The sequence below is a fragment of the Salvelinus fontinalis genome, chromosome 42 (assembly GCF_029448725.1).
Source record: "Salvelinus fontinalis isolate EN_2023a chromosome 42, ASM2944872v1, whole genome shotgun sequence".
Taxonomy (NCBI): Eukaryota; Metazoa; Chordata; class Actinopteri; order Salmoniformes; family Salmonidae; genus Salvelinus; species Salvelinus fontinalis.
Genome location: NC_074706.1, coordinates 3,896,368 through 3,921,121, shown reverse-complemented (window position 1 = coordinate 3,921,121; position 24,754 = coordinate 3,896,368). Strand labels below are relative to the sequence as shown.

Genomic DNA, 24,754 nt, shown 5'->3' with positions numbered 1-24,754 from the left:
TGCTGCTAATTCCTAAGTTGAAGAAGACAATCTACAACCGAGCAACGATGATTCTGGACAAAGGACCACTTGCACAAGATTCTGATGGAAGCTCATCAAAAAGTAAGAACTATGTATGATGTTAATTCGTAATTTCTGTCAAAAGTGAAATTATTATTCCGCCGTTATTTTCGGTGCGGTCTCGCTCTACCGCACGCTGTATGTCGTAGTAACGTTAATTTTAAAAATCTAACACAGCGGTTGCATTAAGAACTAATTTATCTTTCATTTGCTGTCCAACCTGTTTTTTTAGTCAAGTTTATGATTAGTTATTGATTAGATTAGGTGCCTCTCCCAAGATGTCTCCTGACATTTTGGCCACTATTCTCATTGTATAACCACGATTTGTGCCAGTAAATATGCACATTTTCGAACAAACAATATATGTATTGTATGATGTTATAGGACTGTCATCTGAAGTTGAGAAGGTTAGTGAAAAAATTAATATATTTTGCTGGTTTATTCGCAATCGCTAACGTGCATGAATCAATGCTGCGGTGTGGTTGGCTATTGTAGTAAGCTAATATAATGCTATATTGTGTTTTTGCTGTAAAACACTTAAAAAGTCTGAAATATTGGCTGGATTCACAAGATCTTTGTCTTTCATTTGCTGTACGCTGTGTATTTTTCATAAATGTTTTATGATGAGTATTTAGGTAATTCACGTTGGTCTCTGTAGTTATTCTAGTTGCTTTGGTGAGTTGTGATGGTGGCTGCAATGTAAAACTATGATTTATACCTGAAATATGCACATTTTTCTAACAAAACATATGCTATACAATAAATATGTTATCAGACTCATCTGATGAAGTTTCTTGGTTAGTGACTATTTATATCTTTATTTGGTCGAAGTTGTGATGGCTACCTATGCAGTAAGAAAATGGTGGAGAAAAAAAAGTTGAGTCTTTTGCTATGGTGGTTAGCTAATAGATTTACATAGTGTCTTCCCTGTAAAACATTTAAAAATCAGAAATGATGGCTGGATTCACAAGATGTGTGTGTCTTGGACTTGTGATTTCATGATATTTAGATGCTAGTATTTACTTGTGGCGCTATGCTAGGCTATGCTACTCAGCTTTTTTACTGATGAGGGTGATCCCGAATCCGGGATGAGTAGCAAGTAGAAGTTATGTGTTTCACTGAAATTTTCCCCATTCATATCTGAATGTTTGTTTTATCTTGTTCATTTTAAAGATGATGATACAACAATTAAAAAAAACATACGTTTTTTTCATTGTATTATCTAAACCAGATCTATTGTGTTATACTCTCCTACATTCAATTCACATTTACACAAACTTCAGAGTTTTCTTTCAAATGGTACCAAGAATATGCATATCCTTGCTCCTGAGCTAGAGGCAGTTAGATTTCTTCAGGCGGATAGTTGTAAGAGGATTTATTAAAGATTGCTGTACACCAGCAGAACCCATCCAACTTGAAGGGGCTGGAGCAGTTTTGCCTTGAAGAATGGGCAAATATCCCAGTGGCTAGATGTACCAAGCTTATAGAGACATACCCCAAGAGACTTGCAGCTGTAATTGCTGCAAAATATGGCTCTAAAAAGTATTGACTTCGGGGGGGGGGGGGGGGAGTAATGCACGCTCAAGTTTTTTTTGTCTTATTTCTTGTTTGTTTCACCCCCCCAAAAAATTGTCTTTAAGGTGGTAGGCATATTGTGTAAATCAAATGATACAAACCCCCCCAAAAATCTATTTTAGTTCCAGGTTGTAAGGCAACAAAATAGGAAAATTGCCAAGGGGGGTTAATAATTTCGCAAGCCACTGTATATACATGGTACTGTCAGAGCTAGAAACACAATCATTTCGCTACACCTGCAATAACATGTGCTAAACACGTATGTGACAATATAATTGTATTTTATTTGATATACATAAATTACAGTATGTGCATTTGGAAAGTGTTCAGACCCCTTCACTTTTTCTACATTTTGTGACATTATAGCGTTATGTAAAAATGTATTTTCTTCGTCATCAATCTACACACAATACCCCATAATGACAAAGCAAAAACAGGTTTTTAGAAGTTTCTTCGCCACAGATCCTCAAGCTCTGTCAGGTTGGATGGGGAGCGTCGCTGCACAGCTATTTTCAGCTATAATCGATTGGGTTCAAGTCCAGACTCTGGCTTGTCCACTCAGGTTTGTGCCTTTCCAAATCATGTACAATCAATTGAATGTATCACAGGTGGACTCCAATCAAGGATGATCAGTGAAAACAGAATGCACCTGAGCTCAATTGAGTTTCATAGCAAAGGGCATGAATACTTATTCAAAAAAGGTTGTTTTTTATTTGTAAAATAATTAGCAATCATTTCTATAAGCCTGTTTTCACTTTCTCTTTGTGGTATTGTTTGTAGATTGATGGGAAACAACTATTTTATCAATTTTAAAATAAGGCTGTAACATAACAAATTGTGGGAAAAGTTAAGGGGTATGAATACTTTTGAATGCACTGTATATATATTAAAATATGAATTTCATACAGTGGACTCCATGAAGTGGACATTCATTGTTTTAGGAAAGTATCCTACAAATACACATTTCAAATCCAGAGTGCTGGAGTACAGAGCCAAAGCAACAACACATTTTCAATGTCCAAATACTTTTGGACCTCACTGCATAAACTCAGCAAAAAAAGAAACGGCACTTTTTCAGGACCCTGTCTTTCAAAGATAATTCGTAAAAATCCAAATAACTTCACATATCTTCATTGTAAAGGGTTTAAACACTGTTTCCCATGCTTGTTCAATGAACCATAAACAATTAATGAACATGCACCTGTGGAACGATCGTTAAGACACTAACAGCTTACAGACGGTAGGCAATTAAGGTCACAGTTATGAAAACTTAGGACACGAAAGAGGCCTTTCTACTGACTCTGAAAAACACCAAGAGAAAGATGCCCAGGGTCCCTGCTCATCTGTGTGAACGTGCCTTAGGCATGCTGCAAGGAGGCATGAGGACTGCAGATGTGGCCAGGGGAATAAATTGTAACGTCCGTACTGTGAGACTCCTAAAACAGAGCTACAGGATGGACAGTTGATCGTCCTCGCAGTGGCAGACCACTTGTAACAACACCTGCACAGTGTCCGAACATCACACCTGCGGTACAGGATGGCAACGACAACTGTCCGAGTTACACCAGGAACGCACAATCCCTCCATCAGTGCTCAGACTGTCCACAATAGGCTGAGAAAGGTCTACAAGCCATCAATCCAGCCTGTTGTAAGGCAGGTCCTCACTAGACATCACCGGCAACAGTGTTGTCTATGGGCACAAACCCACCGTCGCTGGACCAGACAGGACTGGCAAAAAGTGCTCTTCACTGACGAGTCGCGGTTTTGTCTCACCAGGGGTGATGGTCGGAGTCGCGTTTATCTTCGAAGGAATGAGCGTTACACCGAGGCCTGTACTCTGGCGCGGGATCAATTTGGAGGTGGAGGGTCCGTCATGGTCTGGGGCGGTGTGTCACAGCATCATCGGACTGAGCTTGTTGTCATTGCAAGCAATCTCAACACTGTGCGTTACAGAGAAGACATCCTCCTCCCTCATGTGGTACCCTTCCTGCAGGCTCATCCTGACATGACAATGCCACCAGTCATACTGCTCGTTCTGTGATTTCCTGCAAGACAGGAATGTTAGTGTTCTGCCATGGCCAGCAAAAAGCCCGGATCTCAATCCCATTGAGCATGTCTGGGATCTGTTGGATCGGAGGGTGAGGGCTAGGGCCATTGCCCCCAGAAATGTCCGGGAACTTGCAGGTGCCTTGGTGGAAGAGTGGGGTAACACCTCACAGCAAGAACTGGCAAATCTGGTGCAGTCCATGAGGAGGAGATGCACTGCAGTACTTAATGCATCTGGTGGCCACACCAGATACTGACTGTTTCTTTTGATTTTGACCCCCCCCCCCCCTTTTCAGGGACACATTCCATTTCTGTTAGTCACATGTCTGTGGAACTTATTCAGTTTATGTCTCAGTTGTTGAATCTTGTTATGTCCATACAAATATTTACACATGTTAAGTTTGCTGAAAATAAACGCAGTTGACAGTGTGAGGACGTTTATTTACAGGAAATAACCTGTACCTTTACATCCCATGCTGACTAGGGCTGTCCCGAGTTTGACTGTTTGGTTGATAGACTGTTGGTCGACCAAGATTTCTGAAATTGTATATGGTTATATTACATAGGAACAATGGTGCAACACACATCATATTTTGTTTTATAAGATGCCCTTTCTCCCGTGTTGGGTAGCGGGTTCTGAAACACATCAGTGCGCTGTTGAATTGGTACCTTTTCCTAGACCATGTTGCTATGTGCATATTAGCAAAGTTAACCAGCATATTGGTGTGACACAAATGTGGTGGAGGCAGCAGCAGAGTTAGGAGATGAGAAAACAGCGCTTGCGTTAATTGTCTAAGAAAAGTGAAGAGAGGAAACACCAACTTAATTAGGTCTATAATCAGTAGCCTAACTGTTAAATGTGCCTAGCTTTATAAATCATCCATATACTGTATATCTACAGAAATAAGACAGATCCTGCTTTTGTTGCCTGATTGAGTGTTTGTTTAATAGCCTACTGATTCGTGAGGACCAAGGAAATATAGATTAGTCAAGTTGTTTTACCTGAGCATAACCTAAAAACTAAAGACTTATTAGCCTACACTGTTTGTTTACTTTGTTGTCATGGAGTGACTGGGCTCATTGTTTTGTCATTATCATTAGCAGGGTTAGTATAGCAGCTTTGTGTAACAACCATCTAGCTGTAGGCCTAAGAGCGCATCCTGTTTAGTCTTAATACAGTACATTACTGAGGCCTATATTTCAATACTTATGTAAGCTACAGTACTGTCAAATCATTCATTTGTTCATGTCATCACACAGCATACGGGTCATTCGTGATCTGAAATGCAATCAATTTTAGTTTTAAAATAATTAAATCAAGGTCGCTTTGTTATCGTAAACAATAAATAAACCGTTTAAATTTGGAAATTGCATTCACGAATGAATGTGACTGGTTTTAGTCTTCTGTAAAAAAGGCTTTAAAAAAATGTTACAACAGACTCTCTGTTACACTTATAATTTATTTAGTGTTTACATTGCAATATAATTTCTCTGATCGTTTGGAACAATCTAACAGCACCTGTTTGGCACACATATGCCCACAGCGCTTGCTCCTTACCTCGTTTTTCTTGATATCCAGTATTTAACATTTATTCCACACATCTGACTTCCCCTTTACCTCCTGAGCAAGCAATATTCCCCCATTTAGAGTTTATTTGTCACGTCCTCTGAAACCATTTTGCTGTCAACTGTTACGGTGTTCAGGGTTTGTTATAACCAATTTATTGATGTGATTATGATATGCTATAGGTCAGGCTCTATTGGTCACGTGCATGCAGTGCATACATGTGTCACGTAAAGAGAGCCAGGGTTGAGGGAATAGGGAATGTTTTTCTAAAGCAATTGAAGGATTTCGGTAACATTTTTCAGTCAGAAATTGATGTAATTATGTTGCAGCGTCAGCAACAAGGACAGCGAGAAACACTGCTGATGTTCTGTGGTGGTCGCTGCAGCCAGGAGGAGAGAGAGACAATGGGTGCTAGTCACTCAATGTCATTTATTTTATCACAGCAAGTCTGAGCCCGGCCTGGCACAATCAAATCAATTGCGTTCAGACTGCCTCCAGTCATTTGTGTGTCTTCATTATTTCATCAAACAGTGCGCTTAAAGCTTCAGACAAGCTCACTGCATATGTGACTGACCGGCTCAAATCAGTCTTATGTAGCAAAATTTGAAATTGTGTTTTTTACATTGGATAAAGGTAGACTCAAAATGGTATATCATACACTACAGTTGAGGAACAATGGGAAAGTCATTTTACTTTGATAGTTGATAAACTTGTAAACTCACTTTTGAGAAAATGGCCTTTGAATGTTTTGGTACTACTACTGGAGAGCCCTTTGTCTACGCCCATTCAGAATCGTTCACACCCTCTTAAGCTTTAGCCCCACCCATCTCTTTAAGGGTTGATCCAAGCGTTCTGTACTAACAGCAGCCAAGTAAACTTGCTAGCTACTTCCAGACACATGAGTGAACAGCTCACTGAACATTACTCGCCCTAGCAGAGCTGGTTAGGCTGTCCGGAGCGTTGGTGACCAACTGTGCTGTCAGATGTCCGTTAGTAAATTTGGAGTGTTTCGATCTCGGAGGGTTCAGAGCGCACACTGGACTCTCAGGCTGATGAGTAGGGTTGATCCGAATGTTCTGACCTCACAACGGCAGTCAAGCACCCTAGCTAACTGGCTAACATTGGCTAGCTTGCTAGCTACTTCCAGACACATAATGAGAGAATGCTCCACTCTGACCATTTTACTCGCACTAGCAGAGCTGGTTAGGCTGTTTTCATGTTATCCAGAACACTGGTGACTGTAACTGTGCTGCTGGCAACAATTTAATAAGCTTTTTTGCCGACCTTTACTGACACAGGCCATATTCAACGGGTGTTGAGTGTTCGTAAATTACTCTGCGCTCTGGCACACTCAGACGTGAGTCTTTTAATAAGACATGGTAAACAATAAACCATAATCCCAACTCAATGTCGTTACTACCCTGCATGAACCAACCAGGTTCAATGTTAGATAGCTACATTAGGCTATAACTAGTGGCTCTGAGATACAAATCATACACATAACGTTAGCTAGCGAGCCAGCCAGTTAACGTTAGCTAACTAGCTAACAGTACACTTTAACTTGAAATGAAAGCACTTTCTGTCAAAATTAGAAACGTGTAATATCTGAATGTAGCTAGCTTGACTATTTTACCCATATACATCATGGATGGATGCGTCTCCTGTCGGATGCCATGGTTGCCCTTTAGTTTGAAGATGTAATCGAGTTTTCTCCATCTACTCATATTCGAATTCCACTGATTTCAAAACTCGGTCCTCCAGAAAGTGGAAAGCATACACTAAAGTTACATAGCTAACAGTACACTTTAACTTGGCATTAGGTTTATGCAGTTTTACTACACTTTTTTTTTAAGCTGCGTTAGACATAATTACCTAGACATACTGACCAGCTCAAATAGACAGAAGCATGCTATATGGCAGACCAATCCAAACTCATCTCTCGGCATGTGCAGCCCACTCATTAACTCAGCCAATCAAGGCTAGCAGGAAGGTTGCTGACTTTCTCTGGCTAAATCAACTAGGCTCGTATTCGTATTTACAGAAGGCATACAAGTTTGTTATTAAGGTAGATGAAAGTTCACATGTTTGAGAAGGCATTTTTGCCAAAAAACAAATCTTTTTTTTTTTTTTAAGTTTACGATCAAATGGCTCTCCTGTGAAGTAGTGACCCACGACAAACACCTAGTTTCCTGAAAAGGGTCACATATTGGATTTGATTAACACGTAATTGTCTAAATATGGAAAAATACATTTTTGAAATGTTCAACCTATCGATTGGTCGAAAGAACAGACGACTCTTGGTCGACCAAGATTATTTTTATTTGGGGACAGCCCTAATTGCTGACACTTCCATTATGATAAGTTCATTCACATTAGTCATGTTGATAAGTCAAATTTGAATGAATTTGACACGAGATAATACTTAAGTAGGGTAACGACTTACTTGTGGTGAAGGTTTTTGACACCAGTTGACTTTGCTTTTCATTTTCCAGCACAGTGCAGACAGTGACAGAGTACTGAGTGCCACATTGCAGGTCAGAGAGAGTGATGCCGTGTGAAGATGTGGTAGTGATGTGTGGTTCTGTCCCTGGACAGTGGTAGGAGATCTGGTAATGATGTTGGGTTTGGTCCAATCCTGGTGGCTGGTTCCAGCTAACAGCAGCTGATGTGGTGTCCACTGAGTCAACAGTCAGCTGGTCTGGAGCAGGAAGTACTATGGGAAAATACATTATTGTTAGTGCTACAGTTTAACTCTAGAAATATACTACAGAAGGGAAAGTAGAATAGTAGTCAAAGTAGAAAATAATTCTTGCAATTCCTTTTGATGTGGGAAGAAATAAGCTAAAAACAGTCACAAGGCAAAAAGGGATTGGATTACATTTTCTTCCTACCGATCTGCACAACCTACTCCACATTTTCAAAGTGAAAGCAAAATTATACAAAATCAATAGAGAAGCAAAGATGTCTTGATTTTGTATGTCGTGCATATGTGGCAGCATCATGTTATGGCTATGCTTGTCACTGGCAGAGACTGGTGAGTTTGTCAGGATCATAATAAATATAAAAGGCGCAAAGCCCAGGTAAACAGTTTGAGGAAACCCTGTCTCAGTCTTCTGAATACCCAACACTGGGATAGAGTTTACATGTTCTGCTTGAAAATTACACAAAATCAAATGCCAAAGACAACCCAGAAGGTCTTTACAATAGGTGTTGAGAGTTCCTGAACGGTCCAGTCTCAGTCCTGATTTAAAGCTGCTTGAAAATCTGAAATATTGAATATTGCTGTGCATCAATGATTCCTAACAATTTTCCTTGCTTGAGAGTTTTTGACAAAAACATGGATATATGTTTCCCTAAGAGTTGTGCAAAGTTGGTAGAATGTTATTCAAAATGATTCACAGCTGTAATGTTTGCCAAGGTGCTTCCACCAAGTATTAACTCTGGGGTGTGAACACACATGCTAATGAAGATATACTAATTTTATTTATTATTGCAACATTTTCTATAATGTATATTTATTTAACTTTGAAAATGTGGAGTAGTAAGATATTACTATATATTATTTTCAGTTAGTTACTAGTTACCTTACCAAAATTGTAATCACTAATGTAACTTATCGATTACTCATACCCAGTAACATAATCTGATTACTTGCATGTACTTGTAGATTACTTTCCCCTTAAGAGGCATTACAAGAAAACAATTACGGACTAAAGTTAAACTGTTACACTCTCATGGAAATGGCATGCCTTGAGCACTATCGACAAGTGCTATTTGCATGTGAAAAATGAATGACATATGCTCATTTTCTATATTCCTATTGTTTACTTTTTTTGTTAGTGACACTTTGATACCTTCATAATATGAAGTTAAGGTCTATCAAATGTATGAATTTGAGCCTGTGTCACAATCGTCTTGATGAGGAAGTGGACCAAGGCGCAGCGTGATAATGATACATCTTCTTTAATAAAATGAAGACGAAACAAATACTTATAAACAAAACAACAAACTGACGAATGTGAAGCTATACAGACTAAGTGCTAACATGCAACATAGACATAAACAATTACCCACCATAGCCTAATGCCTATGGCTGCCTTAAATATGGCTCCCAATCAGAGACAATGAAAGACAGCTGTCTCTGAGAACCACTCAGGCAACCATAGACATACCTAGACACCTACACTGAACACAACCCCATCAACTCTACAAAACCCCCTATACAATACAACCACCCAAGACGAGACAAATACACACAAACATCCCCCCCTGTCTTTTATGCCAGTGGATATATATATTTTTTTTATCAGCACTAATTAAAATGAGCAATAAAAGCCCCATTATTGGTCTTCAATTAAACTTGCTTTTGTTAGCATGTGTGGAGCACATTACCACGAGTTTAGAAGGGAGGAACTCCCTCAAATTTGTATTCCATAAACTGGGATTAGCATTATGCAGGTGTTGCAAGAGCGCATTTTTCACTGGCTGTCCACTGATTGATATGCAGCTTAAACTTCATTAAACTGCTTATGGCTGCAAGCCCTAAATCGGGATCAATATGACAACAGCCAGTCCAAGTGCAGGGCGCCAAATTCAAAAATCATAAATTTCATAATTACAATTCCTCAAACATACATGTGTCATATCATTTTAAAGGTAATCATGTTAATCCCACCAAACTGTCCGATTTCAAATAGGCTTTTCAGCGAAAGCACTACAAACGATTGTTAGGTCACCACAAAACTAAAAATAATCATAGCATTTTTCCCAGCTAATGATAGCATCACAAAAACCAGAATAGAGATAAAATGATTCACTAACCTTCGATTATTTTCATCAGATGACACTCATAGGACTTCATGTTACACAATACATGCGTGTTTTGTTTGATTCATATTTATATAAAAAAATCTGAGTTTACCGTGAGGCTACAAGAATCACTAAATGCAAAAACATCAAGTGACTTTGCATAGCCCGTCGTTTCAACATGAATACTCATCATAAATATAGATGATAATACAAGTTATACACATTGCGTTATAGATATACCTCTCCTTAATGCAACCGCAATGTCAGATTTAAAAAAAACTTTAAGGAAAAATAACTGCACGCTATAATCTGAGACGGCGCTCAAATTAGCATATCACAGCTGCAAAGATAGCGTCACTATAAACAACAAAATATATTATAAATTTTTCATTACCTTTTGGTTTCGATCAGAAGGCTTAGCAGAAACTCCAGGTCCACAATAAATGTTTGTTTTGTTCGAGAAAATCCGTTATTTATGTCCAATTGTTAGCGCGTTTGGTAAACATATCCAAATGCTAATTCTGGTCAGCTTCATATCGGACAAAAACTTCAAAATGTGATATTACCGGTCGAAGAAACATTTCAAACTAAGTACTAAATCAATCATTAGGATGTTTTTAACATATAGCTTCAATAAAGTTCCAACCGGAGTGTTCCTTCTTGCCTGCGTGAGCCATGGAACGGCAGTGGCTTGCATGCGGAAGACGGATGTTACGCGAGTGGCCGCTTGATGGACACCTGACTGATTCTGCTCTCATTCTCTCCCAGAACACCATAGAAGTCTCACTGGAATTTCTATTTATTGCTGACATCTAGTGGAACCCCTAGGCAGTGCAACCCCAGCCATAAGTCATTTGGAATTCTTTTGGGACTGTTGAATACAGACAATCTCAGATTTCTGACTTCCGGTTTGATTTCAACTCAGGATTTTGCCTGCCAATATGAGTTCTGTTCTCACAGACATAATTCAAACAGTTTTAGAAACTTGAGTGTTTTCTATCCAATATTAATAATATGCAAATATTAGGAACTAAGACTAAGGAGCAGGCCGTTTGAAATGGACACCTTTCATCCAAGCTACTCAATACTGCCCCTGCAGCCATAAGAAGTTCATTAATTCAACCATCATTGGGTTAAAATAATTGTGAACAGTCATCAATCCGTAATGCACAAATAAATGAGAGCAACATGATTCAGATCATTGCGCTATGTAGCCTATAATAGGCCTAAATTATAGGGTTGGTATAATTTGTGGAACGTTCCAAAAGGAATCTGTTCCAAAACCTTTTAAGTACAAGGTTGTCAACAAACAACGCATACAAAGTAGCATGATCAATTCACGTAGCTAACTAGCTGCCGAATAGGTATCAACTCACCACGTAGCTAATTCTTAACCTTTTGTCAATATAGGGGGTGCTGTTTCAACGTTAGCATTTATCGTCTCCAAATTAAACAGCCTCATACTCAATTCTTGCTCGTACAATATGCATATTATTGTTATTATTGGATAGAAAACACTCTAGTTTCTATAGACGTTTGAATTATGTCTCTGAGTGAAACAGAACTCATTCTACAGCACTTTTCCTGATATGGAGTGAGATTTCAGACATTTTGGCCTCTGGTCCCAGGTCAGTTTTAAAGTCCCTGTAAATCCTAAGAGGATACAAACACTGCCTTCGCCTTCCTCTAGATGTCAGTAAGAGGTGACAATTTGAATGGAGTCGATTGCGCAATCAGGGCCAGTATAAAACGCGAAAGACCGGATGAACCGTTCTTTTCCTGCTGCGCCTGGACGCAAGATGGCCGTCGGACTGGGTCTCTTTCCAAGCGTTGGTTTAGCCACTTATATATCGCCGGTCATGTTTTTACTCGTTATAGGTGTTAAAAACATCATAAGGTAGTTAATTTAAACCGTTTTATAGCAATTTATATCCGTTTAGTGCGATTTTGAGGCATTTCTTTGTGGTGCACTTTGAAGCGATGGGCACGTTTCCAGTACCGGTCGAACGTTAGTGGGCATTTCGACGGACAAGAGGACATCTTTCGACCAAAAGAAGATTAGACCCAAGAAAGGATACATTGCCCAAGACTCTGATGGAAGATCACCTCACAGTAAGAAATATTTAAGATGATAAATCGTTGTTCTGTCAAAATGTTATACGCATATTTACGCAAATTCCGCCATTTTTTTTTTGGTATAGCTTCGCTTGGCGAACCCTGTATTGCACAGTAAGGATACTTTTAGAAATGTAAATCAGCGATTGCATTAAGAACTAATTTGTCTTTCGATTGCTGTCCACCCTATATTTTTTAGTCAAGTTTACGATTAGTTATTCATTACGCCAGATCACTGTCCAAAATGGAGCCCGACATTTTCAGGCTAGTTTTGCTAGTATTGTCATGTTATAACCACGTTTTTTTGTGGCTAAATATGCACATTTTCGAACAAACTCTATATGTATGATGTTACAGGAGTGTCATCGGAAGAATTCTGAGAAGGTTAGTGAAAAAATTAATACATTTTGGCGATGATTACGTTATCCTCTCTTTGGCTTGTATCAATGCTCGGGTAACGTTTGCACATGTGGTATGCTAATATAACGATTTATTGTGTTTTCGCTGTAAAACACCTGTGTCTTTCGATTAATGTAGGCTGTGTATTTTTCAGAAGTGTTTTAGGATGAGTAATTAGGTAATACACGTTGCTCTGTGTATTTATTCTTGTCGAGTTGTGATGGTGGGTGCAATTGTAAACTATGATTTATACCTGAAATATGCACATTTTTCTAACAAAACCTATCCTATACAATAAATATGTTATCAGACTGTCATCTGAGGTTTTTTCTTGGTTAGTAGCTATCAATATCTTAGTTTAGCCGAATTGGTGATAGCTACTGGTGGAGAGAAAATGGTGGACAAAGAAAAATGTTGTCTTTTGCTAACGTGTTTAGCTAATAGATTTACATATTGTGTCTTCCCTGTAAAACATTTTAAAAATCTGAAATGGTGGCTTTATTCACAAGATCTGTATATTTCATTAGGTGTCTTGGACTTGTGATTTAATGATATTTAGATGCTTGTATTTAATTGTGACGCTATGCTAGCGATGCTAATCAGGGTGGGGGGTGATCACGGATCCGGGTTTCTGAGGCAGTAAAAGTTAATGTTTGTCCATAAACTACCAGAGTGAGGAAATACTTTTTTCGGAATAAACTGTGTGAAAAACCTAATGAAATAGCCCACTCCCTACCCGGTATCTTATTCTGCCGCTATACAACTTTATATGAGTTGTTTGTTGGCACCCTTGTTATTTACGACGTTTTTGGAACAGATTCCTGTTGGAACGTTCCACAAATTATACCAACCCTAAATTATATCCTTATCGCCCGTAGGCTACACCACTGCTGTAGTCCTTACCTCCAATACTTTATTGAAGTTGGATGTATAGGCTAATCTTTGGATGACGACAGCAGTCTACAAAAGCCTGTTCCTGCTCTTTTCCCGCAATCCACCAAACACATTTGGTGTGTCATCATAGTAGTCTCTGACTTGTGGTGAGAATCGATCAGGTAGAACTAACTTAAATTTGCGCCTTTTTTCAATTCTGATTTGAAAAATATTCCTAGAAGTAATGTAGTTTTTCAAAAATATCTGTAATCTGATTACACAATTCTTGCTGGTAATGTTACGGATTACCCCCCCCCCCCCCAAAAAAAAATTGTTGTCGTCATAACGAATGACATGTAATCCTTTACTAAACACCAACACTGAATGTGTATTTTGAAAAAGGTGTGTGTAGATGTAACGGATGTGAAATGGCTAGCTAGTTAGCGGTGGTGCGCGCTAGCAGCCTTTCAGTCGGTTACGTCACTTGCTCTGAAACCTAGAAGTAGTGGTTCCCCTTGCTCTGCAAGGGCCGTGGCTTTTGTGGAGCGATGGGTAACGATGCTTCGTGGGTGACTGTTGATGTGTGCAGAGGGTCCCTGGTTCGCGTCCGTGTCGGGGATAGGGGACGGTCTAAAGTTATACTGTTACATAGACATTCACTAGGCACTGTATGTAAGGGATAATCAACTGAGGGGATATGCATTGTCTGGAAAATGGTGAACGACGTGGAAGGTGTGTTCCACGATGAGTTAGCGGCGTGGAACTGACCTTCCATGAAGTTGCATTATTTTCCATACAACGCATAGAGCCCTGTGTGGATTATCTCTTTTATACCATGGCTATAATTTTAAACATTTGCCACTAGAGATGTGTTCATTTTGCCGGTAGAAATGTGTCCAACATCCACTGACATAGCTAGCAAGTTTACTAGATAGCTACAGTAGTTGCCGTGGTAACAAAACAGACTACCTAGTTTAGCCAACCAAATCATCAGTCCTAGCTTTCTATTATGAAAATCGAATTCAATGCCAATAATGATTTCAATTCAACTTTGGATTTCAAAAAACGGCTCAAACGGAACATGTAAGAATGAACTAAAGCCATTGAATTCTACCGTGCGGATATACCACGCTTTATAAGGAAATAATGCATGCTCTAGAATGCCCTTCAAGCCATCAGAAAGGAGTATTGAAAAATGCTATGCTATAATTAAGCAATAAGGCCCAACGGGGTGTGGTATATGGCCAATATACCGCGGCATTTCTTATGCATGGACACAGCCCTTAGCCGTGGTATATTGGCAATATACCACAAACCCCTGAGGTGCCTTATTGCTATTATAAACTAGTTACCAACATAATTAAAGCAGTTAAAACAAATGTTTGGTCATACCTGTGGTATACGGTCTGATATACCACTGCTGTCAGCCAATCAGCATTCAGGGCTCGAACCACCCAGTTCATAAATGTATTTGTAAACTGGGTGGTACGAGCCCTGAATGCTGATTGTCTGAAAGCCGTGGTATATCAGACCGTATACCAGAAGTATACGGGGGTGGCACCATCATGTTGTGGGGGTGCTTTGCTGCAGGAGGGTCTGGTGCACTTCACAAAATAGATGGCATCATGAGGTAGGTAAATTATGTGGATATGTTGAAGCAACATCTCAAGACATTGGTCAGGAAGTTAAAGCTTGGTCGCAAATGGGTCTTCAAAATGGACAATGACCCCAAGCATACTTCCCAAGTTGTGGCAAAATGGCTTAAGGACAACAATGTCGAGGTATTGGAGTGGCCATCACAAAGCCCTCACCTCAATCCCATAGATAAATTGTTGGCAGAACTGAAAAAGCGTGTGCGAGCAAGGAGGCCTACAAACCTGACTCAGTTAAACCAGCACTGTCAGTAGGAATGTGCCAAAAACTCACCCAACTTATTGTGGGAAGCTTGTGGAAGGCTACCCTAAACGTTTGACCTAAGTTAAACAATTTAAAGGCAATGCTACTAAATACACAATTAGTACGTAAACTTCTGACCCACTGGGAATGTGATGAAAGAAATAAAAGCTGAAAAATAATTATCTCTACTATTATTCTGACATTTCACATTCTTAAAATAAAGTGGTGATCATAACTGACCAAAGACAGGATATTTTTACAACGATTAAATGTCAGGAATTGTTAAACTGAGTTTAAATGTATTTGGCTAAGGTGTATGGAAACTTCTGACTTCAACTGTAGGGTTCTTCCTTACTTGTAAACAGGGTTGTTGACTCCAGTTGACTTTTCTTTCCATTTTCCAGCACAGTACAGACATTGATAGAGTACTGAGTACCACATTGCAGGTCAGAGAGAGTGATGCTGTGTGAAGATGTGGTAGTGATGTGTGGTTCTGTCCCTAGACACTGGTAGGAGATCTGGTAATGATGTTGGGTTTGGTCCAATCCTGGTGGCTTGTTCCAGCTAACAGCAGCTGATGTGGTGTCCACTGAGTCAACAGTCAGCTGGTCTGGAGCAGGAAGTACTAAGGAGAAATACATTATTGTCAGGCTTACAGTTTAACTCCAGAAATATAATACAGGAGGAAAAAGTTTAATAGTAGTTGAAAAATTAGAAAAGGCCGGCTTGCAATTCCTATTGATATGTGAAGAAAAAAGTAAAAAAACACGTCACCACAGGAGTAGTATTTGTAATGTAACAAATATTACGTTTTTCCGGAATATTAATTTAGCAACATCACTTTGCCGCCGTTCAATTGTTTCCACCAAGCCACAAAATATATCAATAAATGTTTTGGGGGTTATAAATACTCCACAATAATAAGCGCTTTACACTGTACTTTGGATAAAGTTAAAGCAAGCAGATGCAGTTCAAATCCTTTACATACTGTAATGCAGGGGGTCGCAAACTTTTTGGGCCCCGGACCACATTTTGATTTCAAAAGATTATTGCGACGCTAACTATAAAAAAATATATATGTAATTAACAGCCAATGTTAGCCCCAAATAAAGTTATCGCAGTCAATTGCAAAACATTCTAACAGTATTTCTGATTGTCTTCTCAACTCACCATCACATACTTGTAATGTGGGGCTATGACAGTCAACTGCAAATGAGTCTGACATAATGTCTCTTATCTCGCCACCACTAATTAGATGGAAGTGCTTGATGCATGTCGCGTTGGAGCTTCTCAAAGTCAGGGGGCGTGGTCGACAGTGTGCACCTCATCTCTGCTGTAACATCCAACCTGGATCGATATTTGGTTTTAATGCAAATGAGAGCACTGAATCCAGCTTCACACAGATATGAGCTGGCGAAGGGTACCATGAGTTTTAATGCTCGGAGGGAGACGGCAGCGTATTCCGTTTGAGTCAAGAACCAAATTCCTCCGTAGTGACCCGTGAATGCGTTGTCACACGACAGCTCGATCAACTGTTCGATTTCACTTACCGGCATGACAACAGACAGGATCACAGTCCAACGGATTTCTTTTCAATAAGAAATCTTTCCTCTTAATACACTGATTCAGTCACTCATCTGTAGAATGTTTCTGTAATTCCCTGCATGCTTGCGTTCAATTCGTTCAGTTTCCCAAATATGTCTGTTACATTACAAGGATACACATTTTCATTACAATGAAAGGCAACCAACAGTTCCTCACTGAATTAGAAAAATCTTTCCAATATGCCCCGTCGATAACCATCAAGCCTTGGTGTGAAATAGAAATCGTCATGCTCTGATCCCATATCTCCACATCATTTTGTGAACAGGCGTGCACGCAGTGGATGTGGTTTGATGATGTAGTTTACAATGGAAGTTATCTGCTGCAGTATGGCTCGAAGTTCTGCACTCAGCTCTTTTGCCGCCAGTTTCTCTTGATGTATCATACAATGCGTCCATATGGAGCAGAGTGCAGAGACCTGCCCGCTGTCCCGCCATAGATGGAGCCCCATCTGTGCAAAAGCCCACCATTTGATCCCATGGTAAATGTTTTTCATCAATATAGCCACGTAGCATACTCAACATCCCATGTACTGTTTCATGCTTGGGAATCGTGAGACAGAACAATATGTCCTCGTGAATAGCATCCCCCCATATGTAGCGAACAAAAGTCAAAACTAACGTCCATTTGGACAGCATAAACTGGGGAGTTTGAGTCGTTCAGTCAGTTTCCTCATGATTGCTAGATATAGCAAATAAATGATTTGTTTCACAATGTTATCTGACAAAGGTATTGATGTGAGTTTCTGTGCCTCTGCCTCCCCTCCCCATACAGTGTGTTTTCACCATATCAATTGCGGCGGGTAATATCAGTCTGCAGTAGTGTGTGGTGTCATAGCTTAGTGGGCCTAGCCATTCACCGTGGCAATGATTCAAGTGCAACGGTCAAGTGCGGCCTTTTCCCACAAAGGGCCCTCTGGTTGAATTTAATTTTTTAGATTTGAATAATTTTTATTTAGATTTTTAAGCTTCACCACATTACAATGCTTGAGATTTTTTTTTAAACGGCATAATAAAATATTTATTTATATATATATATAATTTGATTTGTTTTACACTGGTTACTACATGATTCCATATGTGTTCTTTCATAGTTTTGATATCTTCAGTATTATTCTACAATGTAGAATAGTACAAATAAAGAAAATCCTTTGAATGAGTAGGTTTTTTCAAGCTTTTATATATATTTATATATATAGTACCAGTCAAAAGCTTGAAAAAACCTACTCATTCAAAGGATTTTCTATATTTGTACTATTCTACATTGTAGAATAATACTGAAGATATCAAAACTATGAAAGAACACATATGGAATCATGTAGTAACCAGTGTAAAACAAATCAAATTATATGAGATTCTTCAAAGTAGCCACCCTTTGCCTTGATGATAGCTTTACACTCTTGGCATTCTCTCAACTAGCTTCATGAGGTAGTCACCTGGAATTAATTTCAATTAACAGGTGTGCCTTGTTAAAAGTTCATTTGTGGAATTTCTTGTAATTATTATTATTTATTTTTTAAATTAAGGGGTGGATCAGCTTAATATTGCGGAAAGATGGTTGCTTCCATCAATGTAATTGTCTGCATCATTTCCAATCCCCCATATATTTTGGGGGGTAAATATATATCCACACATATGCATATATATACATTTTTTTAGAATATACATTTATTATTCCCCGCAAACCCTACCACCGATCCCCCAGTTGGAGTAAACTAATAAACAATAACACTTAGGCTTCTACCTTCAGTTTATATGTCTTATACACATTTTACAGACACAATCTATTTTACAATAGTTATATTTTGTTTGTTTTTAGTCCTTCCTCTATTTCTGATGTACATCCAGTTGGATTTCTATTTGTAACTGTGCTATTTCACAACATTTCTGAACCTATATACATTTTACAGACCCCGTATGTTTTACGTTGGTTATCTTGTTATTAGTCCCACCCTTCAGCTCCATTCAACCCCTCCCATCTATCTCTCAACACTATCCATTTTGGATTTCTATTTGCCATATATTTTTCATTTCTATTTGCCATTGTCATGCCCTGACCGTAGAGAGCTTTTTATGTCTCCATTTTGGTTGGTCAGGGTGTGATTTGGGTGGGCATTCTATGTTCATTTTTCTATGCTTTCTATTTCTTTGTGTTTGGCCGGGTGTGGTTCTCAGAGGCAGCTGTCTATCGTTGTCTCTGAATGAGAACCATACTTAGGTAGCCTTATCCCACCTGTGTTTTTTGGGTAGTTTTCTGTTTTTGTGTCTGCACCAGACAGAACTGTTTCGCTTTCATTCTCCTGTTTTTGTTCGATTTTTTTAATTTTTATTAAATCATGAACACTTTAAACGCTGCACCTTGGTCCACTCTTCCTTCAGCCATCGAGAACCATTACAGCCATATTTTTCAACTGTGCTGTGATGCTTCACAAAAGTACTGAACCGTTCTATTCTCATAGCTTCTACAGATTGTAAATTAAAAATACAATTGTTTGCTAAAATAATTATTATATTATTGATTGACTATGGCTTTTCAAATCACCCAGTATTGCTATCTGCAGCGTTAGTTCTAGGCAAATGTTGAAATTCTTCAGCCATTCCTGGACCTGTGACCAAAAACGGGCTACATATGGACAATGCCAAAATAAATGATCTAATGACTCTGCCTCCTCACAGCAAAATCTGCAGAGCTGGGAAGATTGTATCCCCCGTATATATAACATTCTATTGGTTGCAAGAATTTTATATAGTAATTTCAATTGAAAAATGTGAAGTTTTGAATCCGGTGTTTTGCGTATAAATTCATAAACCATGTGCCTTGGAAATGGGTACATCGAATCTCTTCCCAACTATTTTGCAATTTATATGGCACAGCTGTAAGTTTTTTGGTCCTTAAATTAAATTGGTATGTTTTTATTTATCACACTTTTCTTTAACCATTTATGTTCTTTAATACAGAGCCGACATACAAGTTCCTTACTTTTCCCCCCTTCTACTTGCCTCTTCCATTTTTGTGGTAATGCTGCAATTAGGTTGGTTGTAATTTTGTGTAGAGCAGACATTTCCATATGTCTATGTTAGCTGCATGTGACACAACTCCACCAGTCCTATTGATATCATTCACTAAAATTACACTTTTTTTTTTTATCAATTAGTATATTTGAGTTTAACCACAATATTTGTTGTATTATTTGCTCTGTCTTTTCATGTGGATTAAACTGAAATTGCAACCAACTTTCTAAGGCTTGTTTAAAAAAGAAAGATTTTTTTGACATTATTTCCTTTTCAAACAACCGAAAGTGAGCAGGTGTAATCTGAATAAAGGGAAAAATGCCATTCTTGAACATAGGATGAGACATTTGTACCAATTTACTAGAGAACCAGTTTGAATTAAAGTATAACTTTTGTATGGCTGATGCATTTAGTGAGAGGTCTAATGCTTTAATATTTAATCATTTCTGCCCTCCGAATTCATATTTGTTATATAAATAGGCCCTTTTAAATTTTGTCTGGCTTGCCATTCCAAATAAAATTGAATATTTTTTTTGTTCATATAATTTAAAAAGCAGGTCACTAGGTGTAGGCATAAGCAAATAGTTTACCTATTTGGCAGCACCCAAGGGGCTTGAACTGCCTAGCTCTACCTGCAGAATCTGCGGTGACGTAGTGTCCCCATGAGTGACAGAACACTGAGCCAATCACGGCACAACTAGAGAAGATTACAAACGCCTAGGCTTTGTGCTTTCGCTGGCTGCCCCTCCACCACACAAAGCACTGAGCTCGGCTGAAACACCTGCATTTTGGAGCTGCCTTACTCAAGAAAGCAAAAAGAGACCATGTTTGTATGCGGCTTTATTAACTCAAGGATTTTTTTACATTTGTAAACTGATATGTGAAACAGGTGGGGCTCACTGAATGGCTGTCGTTATTACCACATAAATCGACAATCAAATGATGGTGAATCAGCTATTTAGTATTAATGTGGATTGTATTTTGGAAAAAAGCTTCACATTATTTATAAGAGGAAGTTAGAAGATTTTTATTTATATAAATGAATGATATGTGGCACCTATTATTGAAAAGAACTGCCTAATGAGCTTAGTTCAACTATCGTACCCCATCAGAACCCAACATATAGGCTTGTTTAACTCCAATGTTTATCAACAAAGAAAATGTAAACAAACACTATATTGCCTCTAAACATGGTTAAAACTATGATATATCATGGATGATCAGTTCATGCATTCATAGCTCTGTCTATGAATTTCATATTGGTTGTAGTCTCCAGCCCCATTCCTCAGCTTTTTACCAAAACAGGGATGGGAGTAGGATTTAGTTATTGCTGATTGCTGCTTTAAAGGTGTTATTTATAATTTTGCTAAAATAACAGTTTGATTTGGTATTTTTATTTAATTTGATTATTTACATGTCTAATGATGTTTTGATAATAATTAAGTTTATATTTTGCTATGATTGTTGCTTTTTCAAATTGTTTCTGGTAATACATGTATGTCAAATATGTTGGTAGCATGAGGGTTAAACAAACAGAAATTACCATAGGCCTACCATATCTGATCAATGGATTTGCAGCTCATATCTGAATTCACAATGTTTGCTTCCATTCCTGTGAATCATTGTCAAGAGTAAGATCAATAGCACTTGGATCCCTAATCATTATAAATGCTTACAATGCTTCTAATTTGCTATGCTTGCGAGTACTTTAATGCATATGATGTGTATAGATTCTGGAACAGTGCACACATGTTTAACATACTTTATAAATGCTTATTAATTATGTTTTATGACAAAGTGTTAACGGCTTTCGTCGGTGGAAGGAGAGGACCAAAGCTCAGCGTGGTTAGTGTTCATCTTAATTTAATGATAATCAAAAACTGAACACTACAAACAACAAGTGAAAACCGAAACAGTTTTAGCTGGTGCAGACACAGACTGAAGACAACCACTCACAAAACCAAAACAGAAAACAGGCTACTTAAATATGGTTCCCAATCAGAGACAATGACTAACACCTGCCTCTGAGAACCATATCAGGCCAAACGAGAAACCCCACATAGAAACAGAAAACATAGATCATACCCACCCAACTCACGCCCTGACCACACTAAAACAAAGAACATACAAAAGAACTATGGTCAGAACGTGACAAGTGTTAACAAATAATTTGTCGAGTGTGTTGTGGTACCTTGGGTTGTTTCGATGTTTTCTCCTGAAGAACCATCCTCCTCTGGTTTTGACTCATCTCTGGCTTGTGTCAGTGGCTCTTTCTCTTGAAAGTTCTATAAAACACATGTAATACATTATGACATTGAATCTACAACTCCAGGGCTGTTGAGAATGTATATCAGGAGTGTCAAACTGATTTTGCCCCACAGGCCACATTTAGTCTTCATCAAGGTATGGAGGGCCGCACTTAAAATGTGTTATATTTCCTCACTGTCAAAATTAGCAAAACATAGTCCTCTATTCATTGGTTTTGGAATTGTTGATGCTCCCTGACTGTCTAGCAGTCCCATGTTTCATAAGCTGAAATGAAAAAGAGCAGAAATTGTCCATATGCACAAAAAGCTAATTTCTCTCATTGGCAATTGGCATGCTGACTGCAGAATTGTCCACCAGAGCAGTTGCCAAATAATTGAATGTTCATTTTTCTACCATAAGCCGTCTCCAACGTTGTTTTCGAAAAATGTCCAGTACGGCCAACCAGCCTCACAACCGCAGACAATGTGTATGGCTTTGTGTTGACATCAACGTTGTGAACAGAGTGCCCCATGGTGGCGGTGGGGTTATGGTATGAGCAGGCATAGACTACGAACAAGAACACAATTGCATTTTGTTGATAGAAATTTGAATGCACAAACCTATTGTGAGGAGACCGTGAGGCCCATTCTTCTTTAAGGTGTCTGTGACCAGATGCATGTGTTTATTCCCAGTCATGTGAAATGCATAGACTAGGGCATCATTTATTTAAATTACCTTATTTATGAACTGTAACTCAATAAAATCAATGTAATTCTTGCACGTTTCATTTATATTATTTTACCTAAAACCCTGAGGTCCGGATTGAATGGGCTTGTGGGATGGACACCCCTGATGTAAATTATGTAAGTGTGTCTTACCCTCTCTGCTTCCTCCTCCTTGTCAAGGTGTTCACTTAATACCTCTGCTGGAATTAGAATGGAGGGTGAGATATAGTATTGTAAATCAGCATACATGCAGAAAGTGAATATTTTGAAGAATGAACATTTGCAGTGTTTCATTGTTGTGTATTGTGTCTTTATCCTCAAAGAGCTGCATGTTGAACAACTTACCTGGTGACTGAGGAGCTGGTCTTGTCAAAGTGTCTGGGTTTGCTGCTGCCAGAGGGGTCACAACACACAGTTGCTTTGTCTTTCCTTTCTGCACCTCCTCCTGTAGCTGGCTGATCTGCTGCTGCACAGCTTGCATTGACTGCTGTTGATTCAACATGAAGCCCTGTAGCATTGCTACAATATCTGGTGTGCTATCAGGTGGGCCTGTGCTGTGAACGGGTGTAGTGTCATTTCCGTCCCCTTCACCACCCGTTGAACCTGGTAACTCCTCATCATCAGGCTTCTCCATCACTATAACTCCACCTGGTGGGGAATCCTACCACCTAAAGATGGACGGGCTGCAGCAGTCTTGATGGACGGGCTGCAGCAGGCAGGGAAACATAATATAGTTTTTAGAGTTTCTAGAGTTTCTCAAATTACGGTGAAAACATTTTTGTTAGTGGTTTACTCTCACAAAAAATACAATGAGTGGATGATCAGCCAACAATAAGAACAAATCTTTAATAGTCAAATATTGGTCTCCTTACTCTGGCTGCCAGTGGTATTAAGATGTTTTTAATTAATTCTCTAGATCACCTACAAAGCATTGCTTCTGAATATTTTGCAACATTTTAGGTACATTACAAAACATACTGTCTTCCAAAGATTCCCTTGACATATCCAATACACAGTTGAAGGACAAAGTGTTTATAGTGCAGGCTTCAAAATGGCTAACATGAATGAAGATGGCAGAATACAGATATTATGTCATTGTTCATATACTGTGTTTATAGTATTAAAACAATGGCACACAACATGGTTCAATGTGCCAATAAATCAGCACAATCGACATTTTAGGTTTTTAAAATCACTGCTGTCTGGGAGCTAGAATAGAGATCATCCATACTCTAGGAGCTAGAATAGAGATCATCCATAATCTAGGAGCTAGAATAGAGATCATCCATACTCTAGGAGCTAGAATAGAGATCATCCATACTCTAGGAGCTAGAATAGACATCATCCATAATCTAGGAGCTAATGCAGATACAAAACAGTAACGGAGAGCAAGGTAGATATGGAAAATTTAGCTAACTAGGCATTTGTGGTAAATGCATAGAGGCTGTCATCTTTATGCATGTCTGCTAATATGGAATTCATTATTTTATTTTATTTGACATTTATTTAACCAGAGAAGTTACATTCAGATTTACATGTCTTTTTCAAGTGAGCCCTGGCCAATAAGCTAGCATACATACATACAGATACACATGAGACACAACACAACATAAAACAATAATGAATGGAAGTTAAAATAGTGTCAAGTGTATAAGAGAGTTTAAAAGAGCAGGTTTAAAAACATGTGCATTCTGTGGTCAACAACCCTCCAATCTGGAATTTAAATCCATCAATCAGAATAAAATGATCGAGTTTTAAGTACGTTTCCAAAGTGTTTCAAGATGACGGGGCATCAAAGCTAAAGTCACTCTTAACAAACTCAGTTATTG

General features: G+C 38.7%; 2 protein-coding genes across 2 annotated transcripts in view; both read right to left on the bottom strand.

The window, feature by feature from the left end:
* Positions 1-24,754, bottom strand: part of LOC129841598 (prostaglandin reductase 1-like) — a 297,002-nt gene that overhangs the window by 241,460 nt on the left and 30,788 nt on the right. The window lies entirely within an intron of this gene.
* Positions 1-24,754, bottom strand: part of LOC129841575 (interferon-induced very large GTPase 1-like) — a 74,554-nt gene that overhangs the window by 48,344 nt on the left and 1,456 nt on the right. The window contains 5 exon segments of the mRNA XM_055909912.1: positions 7,692-7,961; positions 15,696-15,965; positions 22,145-22,238; positions 23,079-23,125; positions 23,271-23,631. Of these exon segments, the coding sequence (XP_055765887.1) occupies positions 7,692-7,961; positions 15,696-15,965; positions 22,145-22,238; positions 23,079-23,125; positions 23,271-23,559 (970 nt within the window). The 5' untranslated portion in view covers positions 23,560-23,631.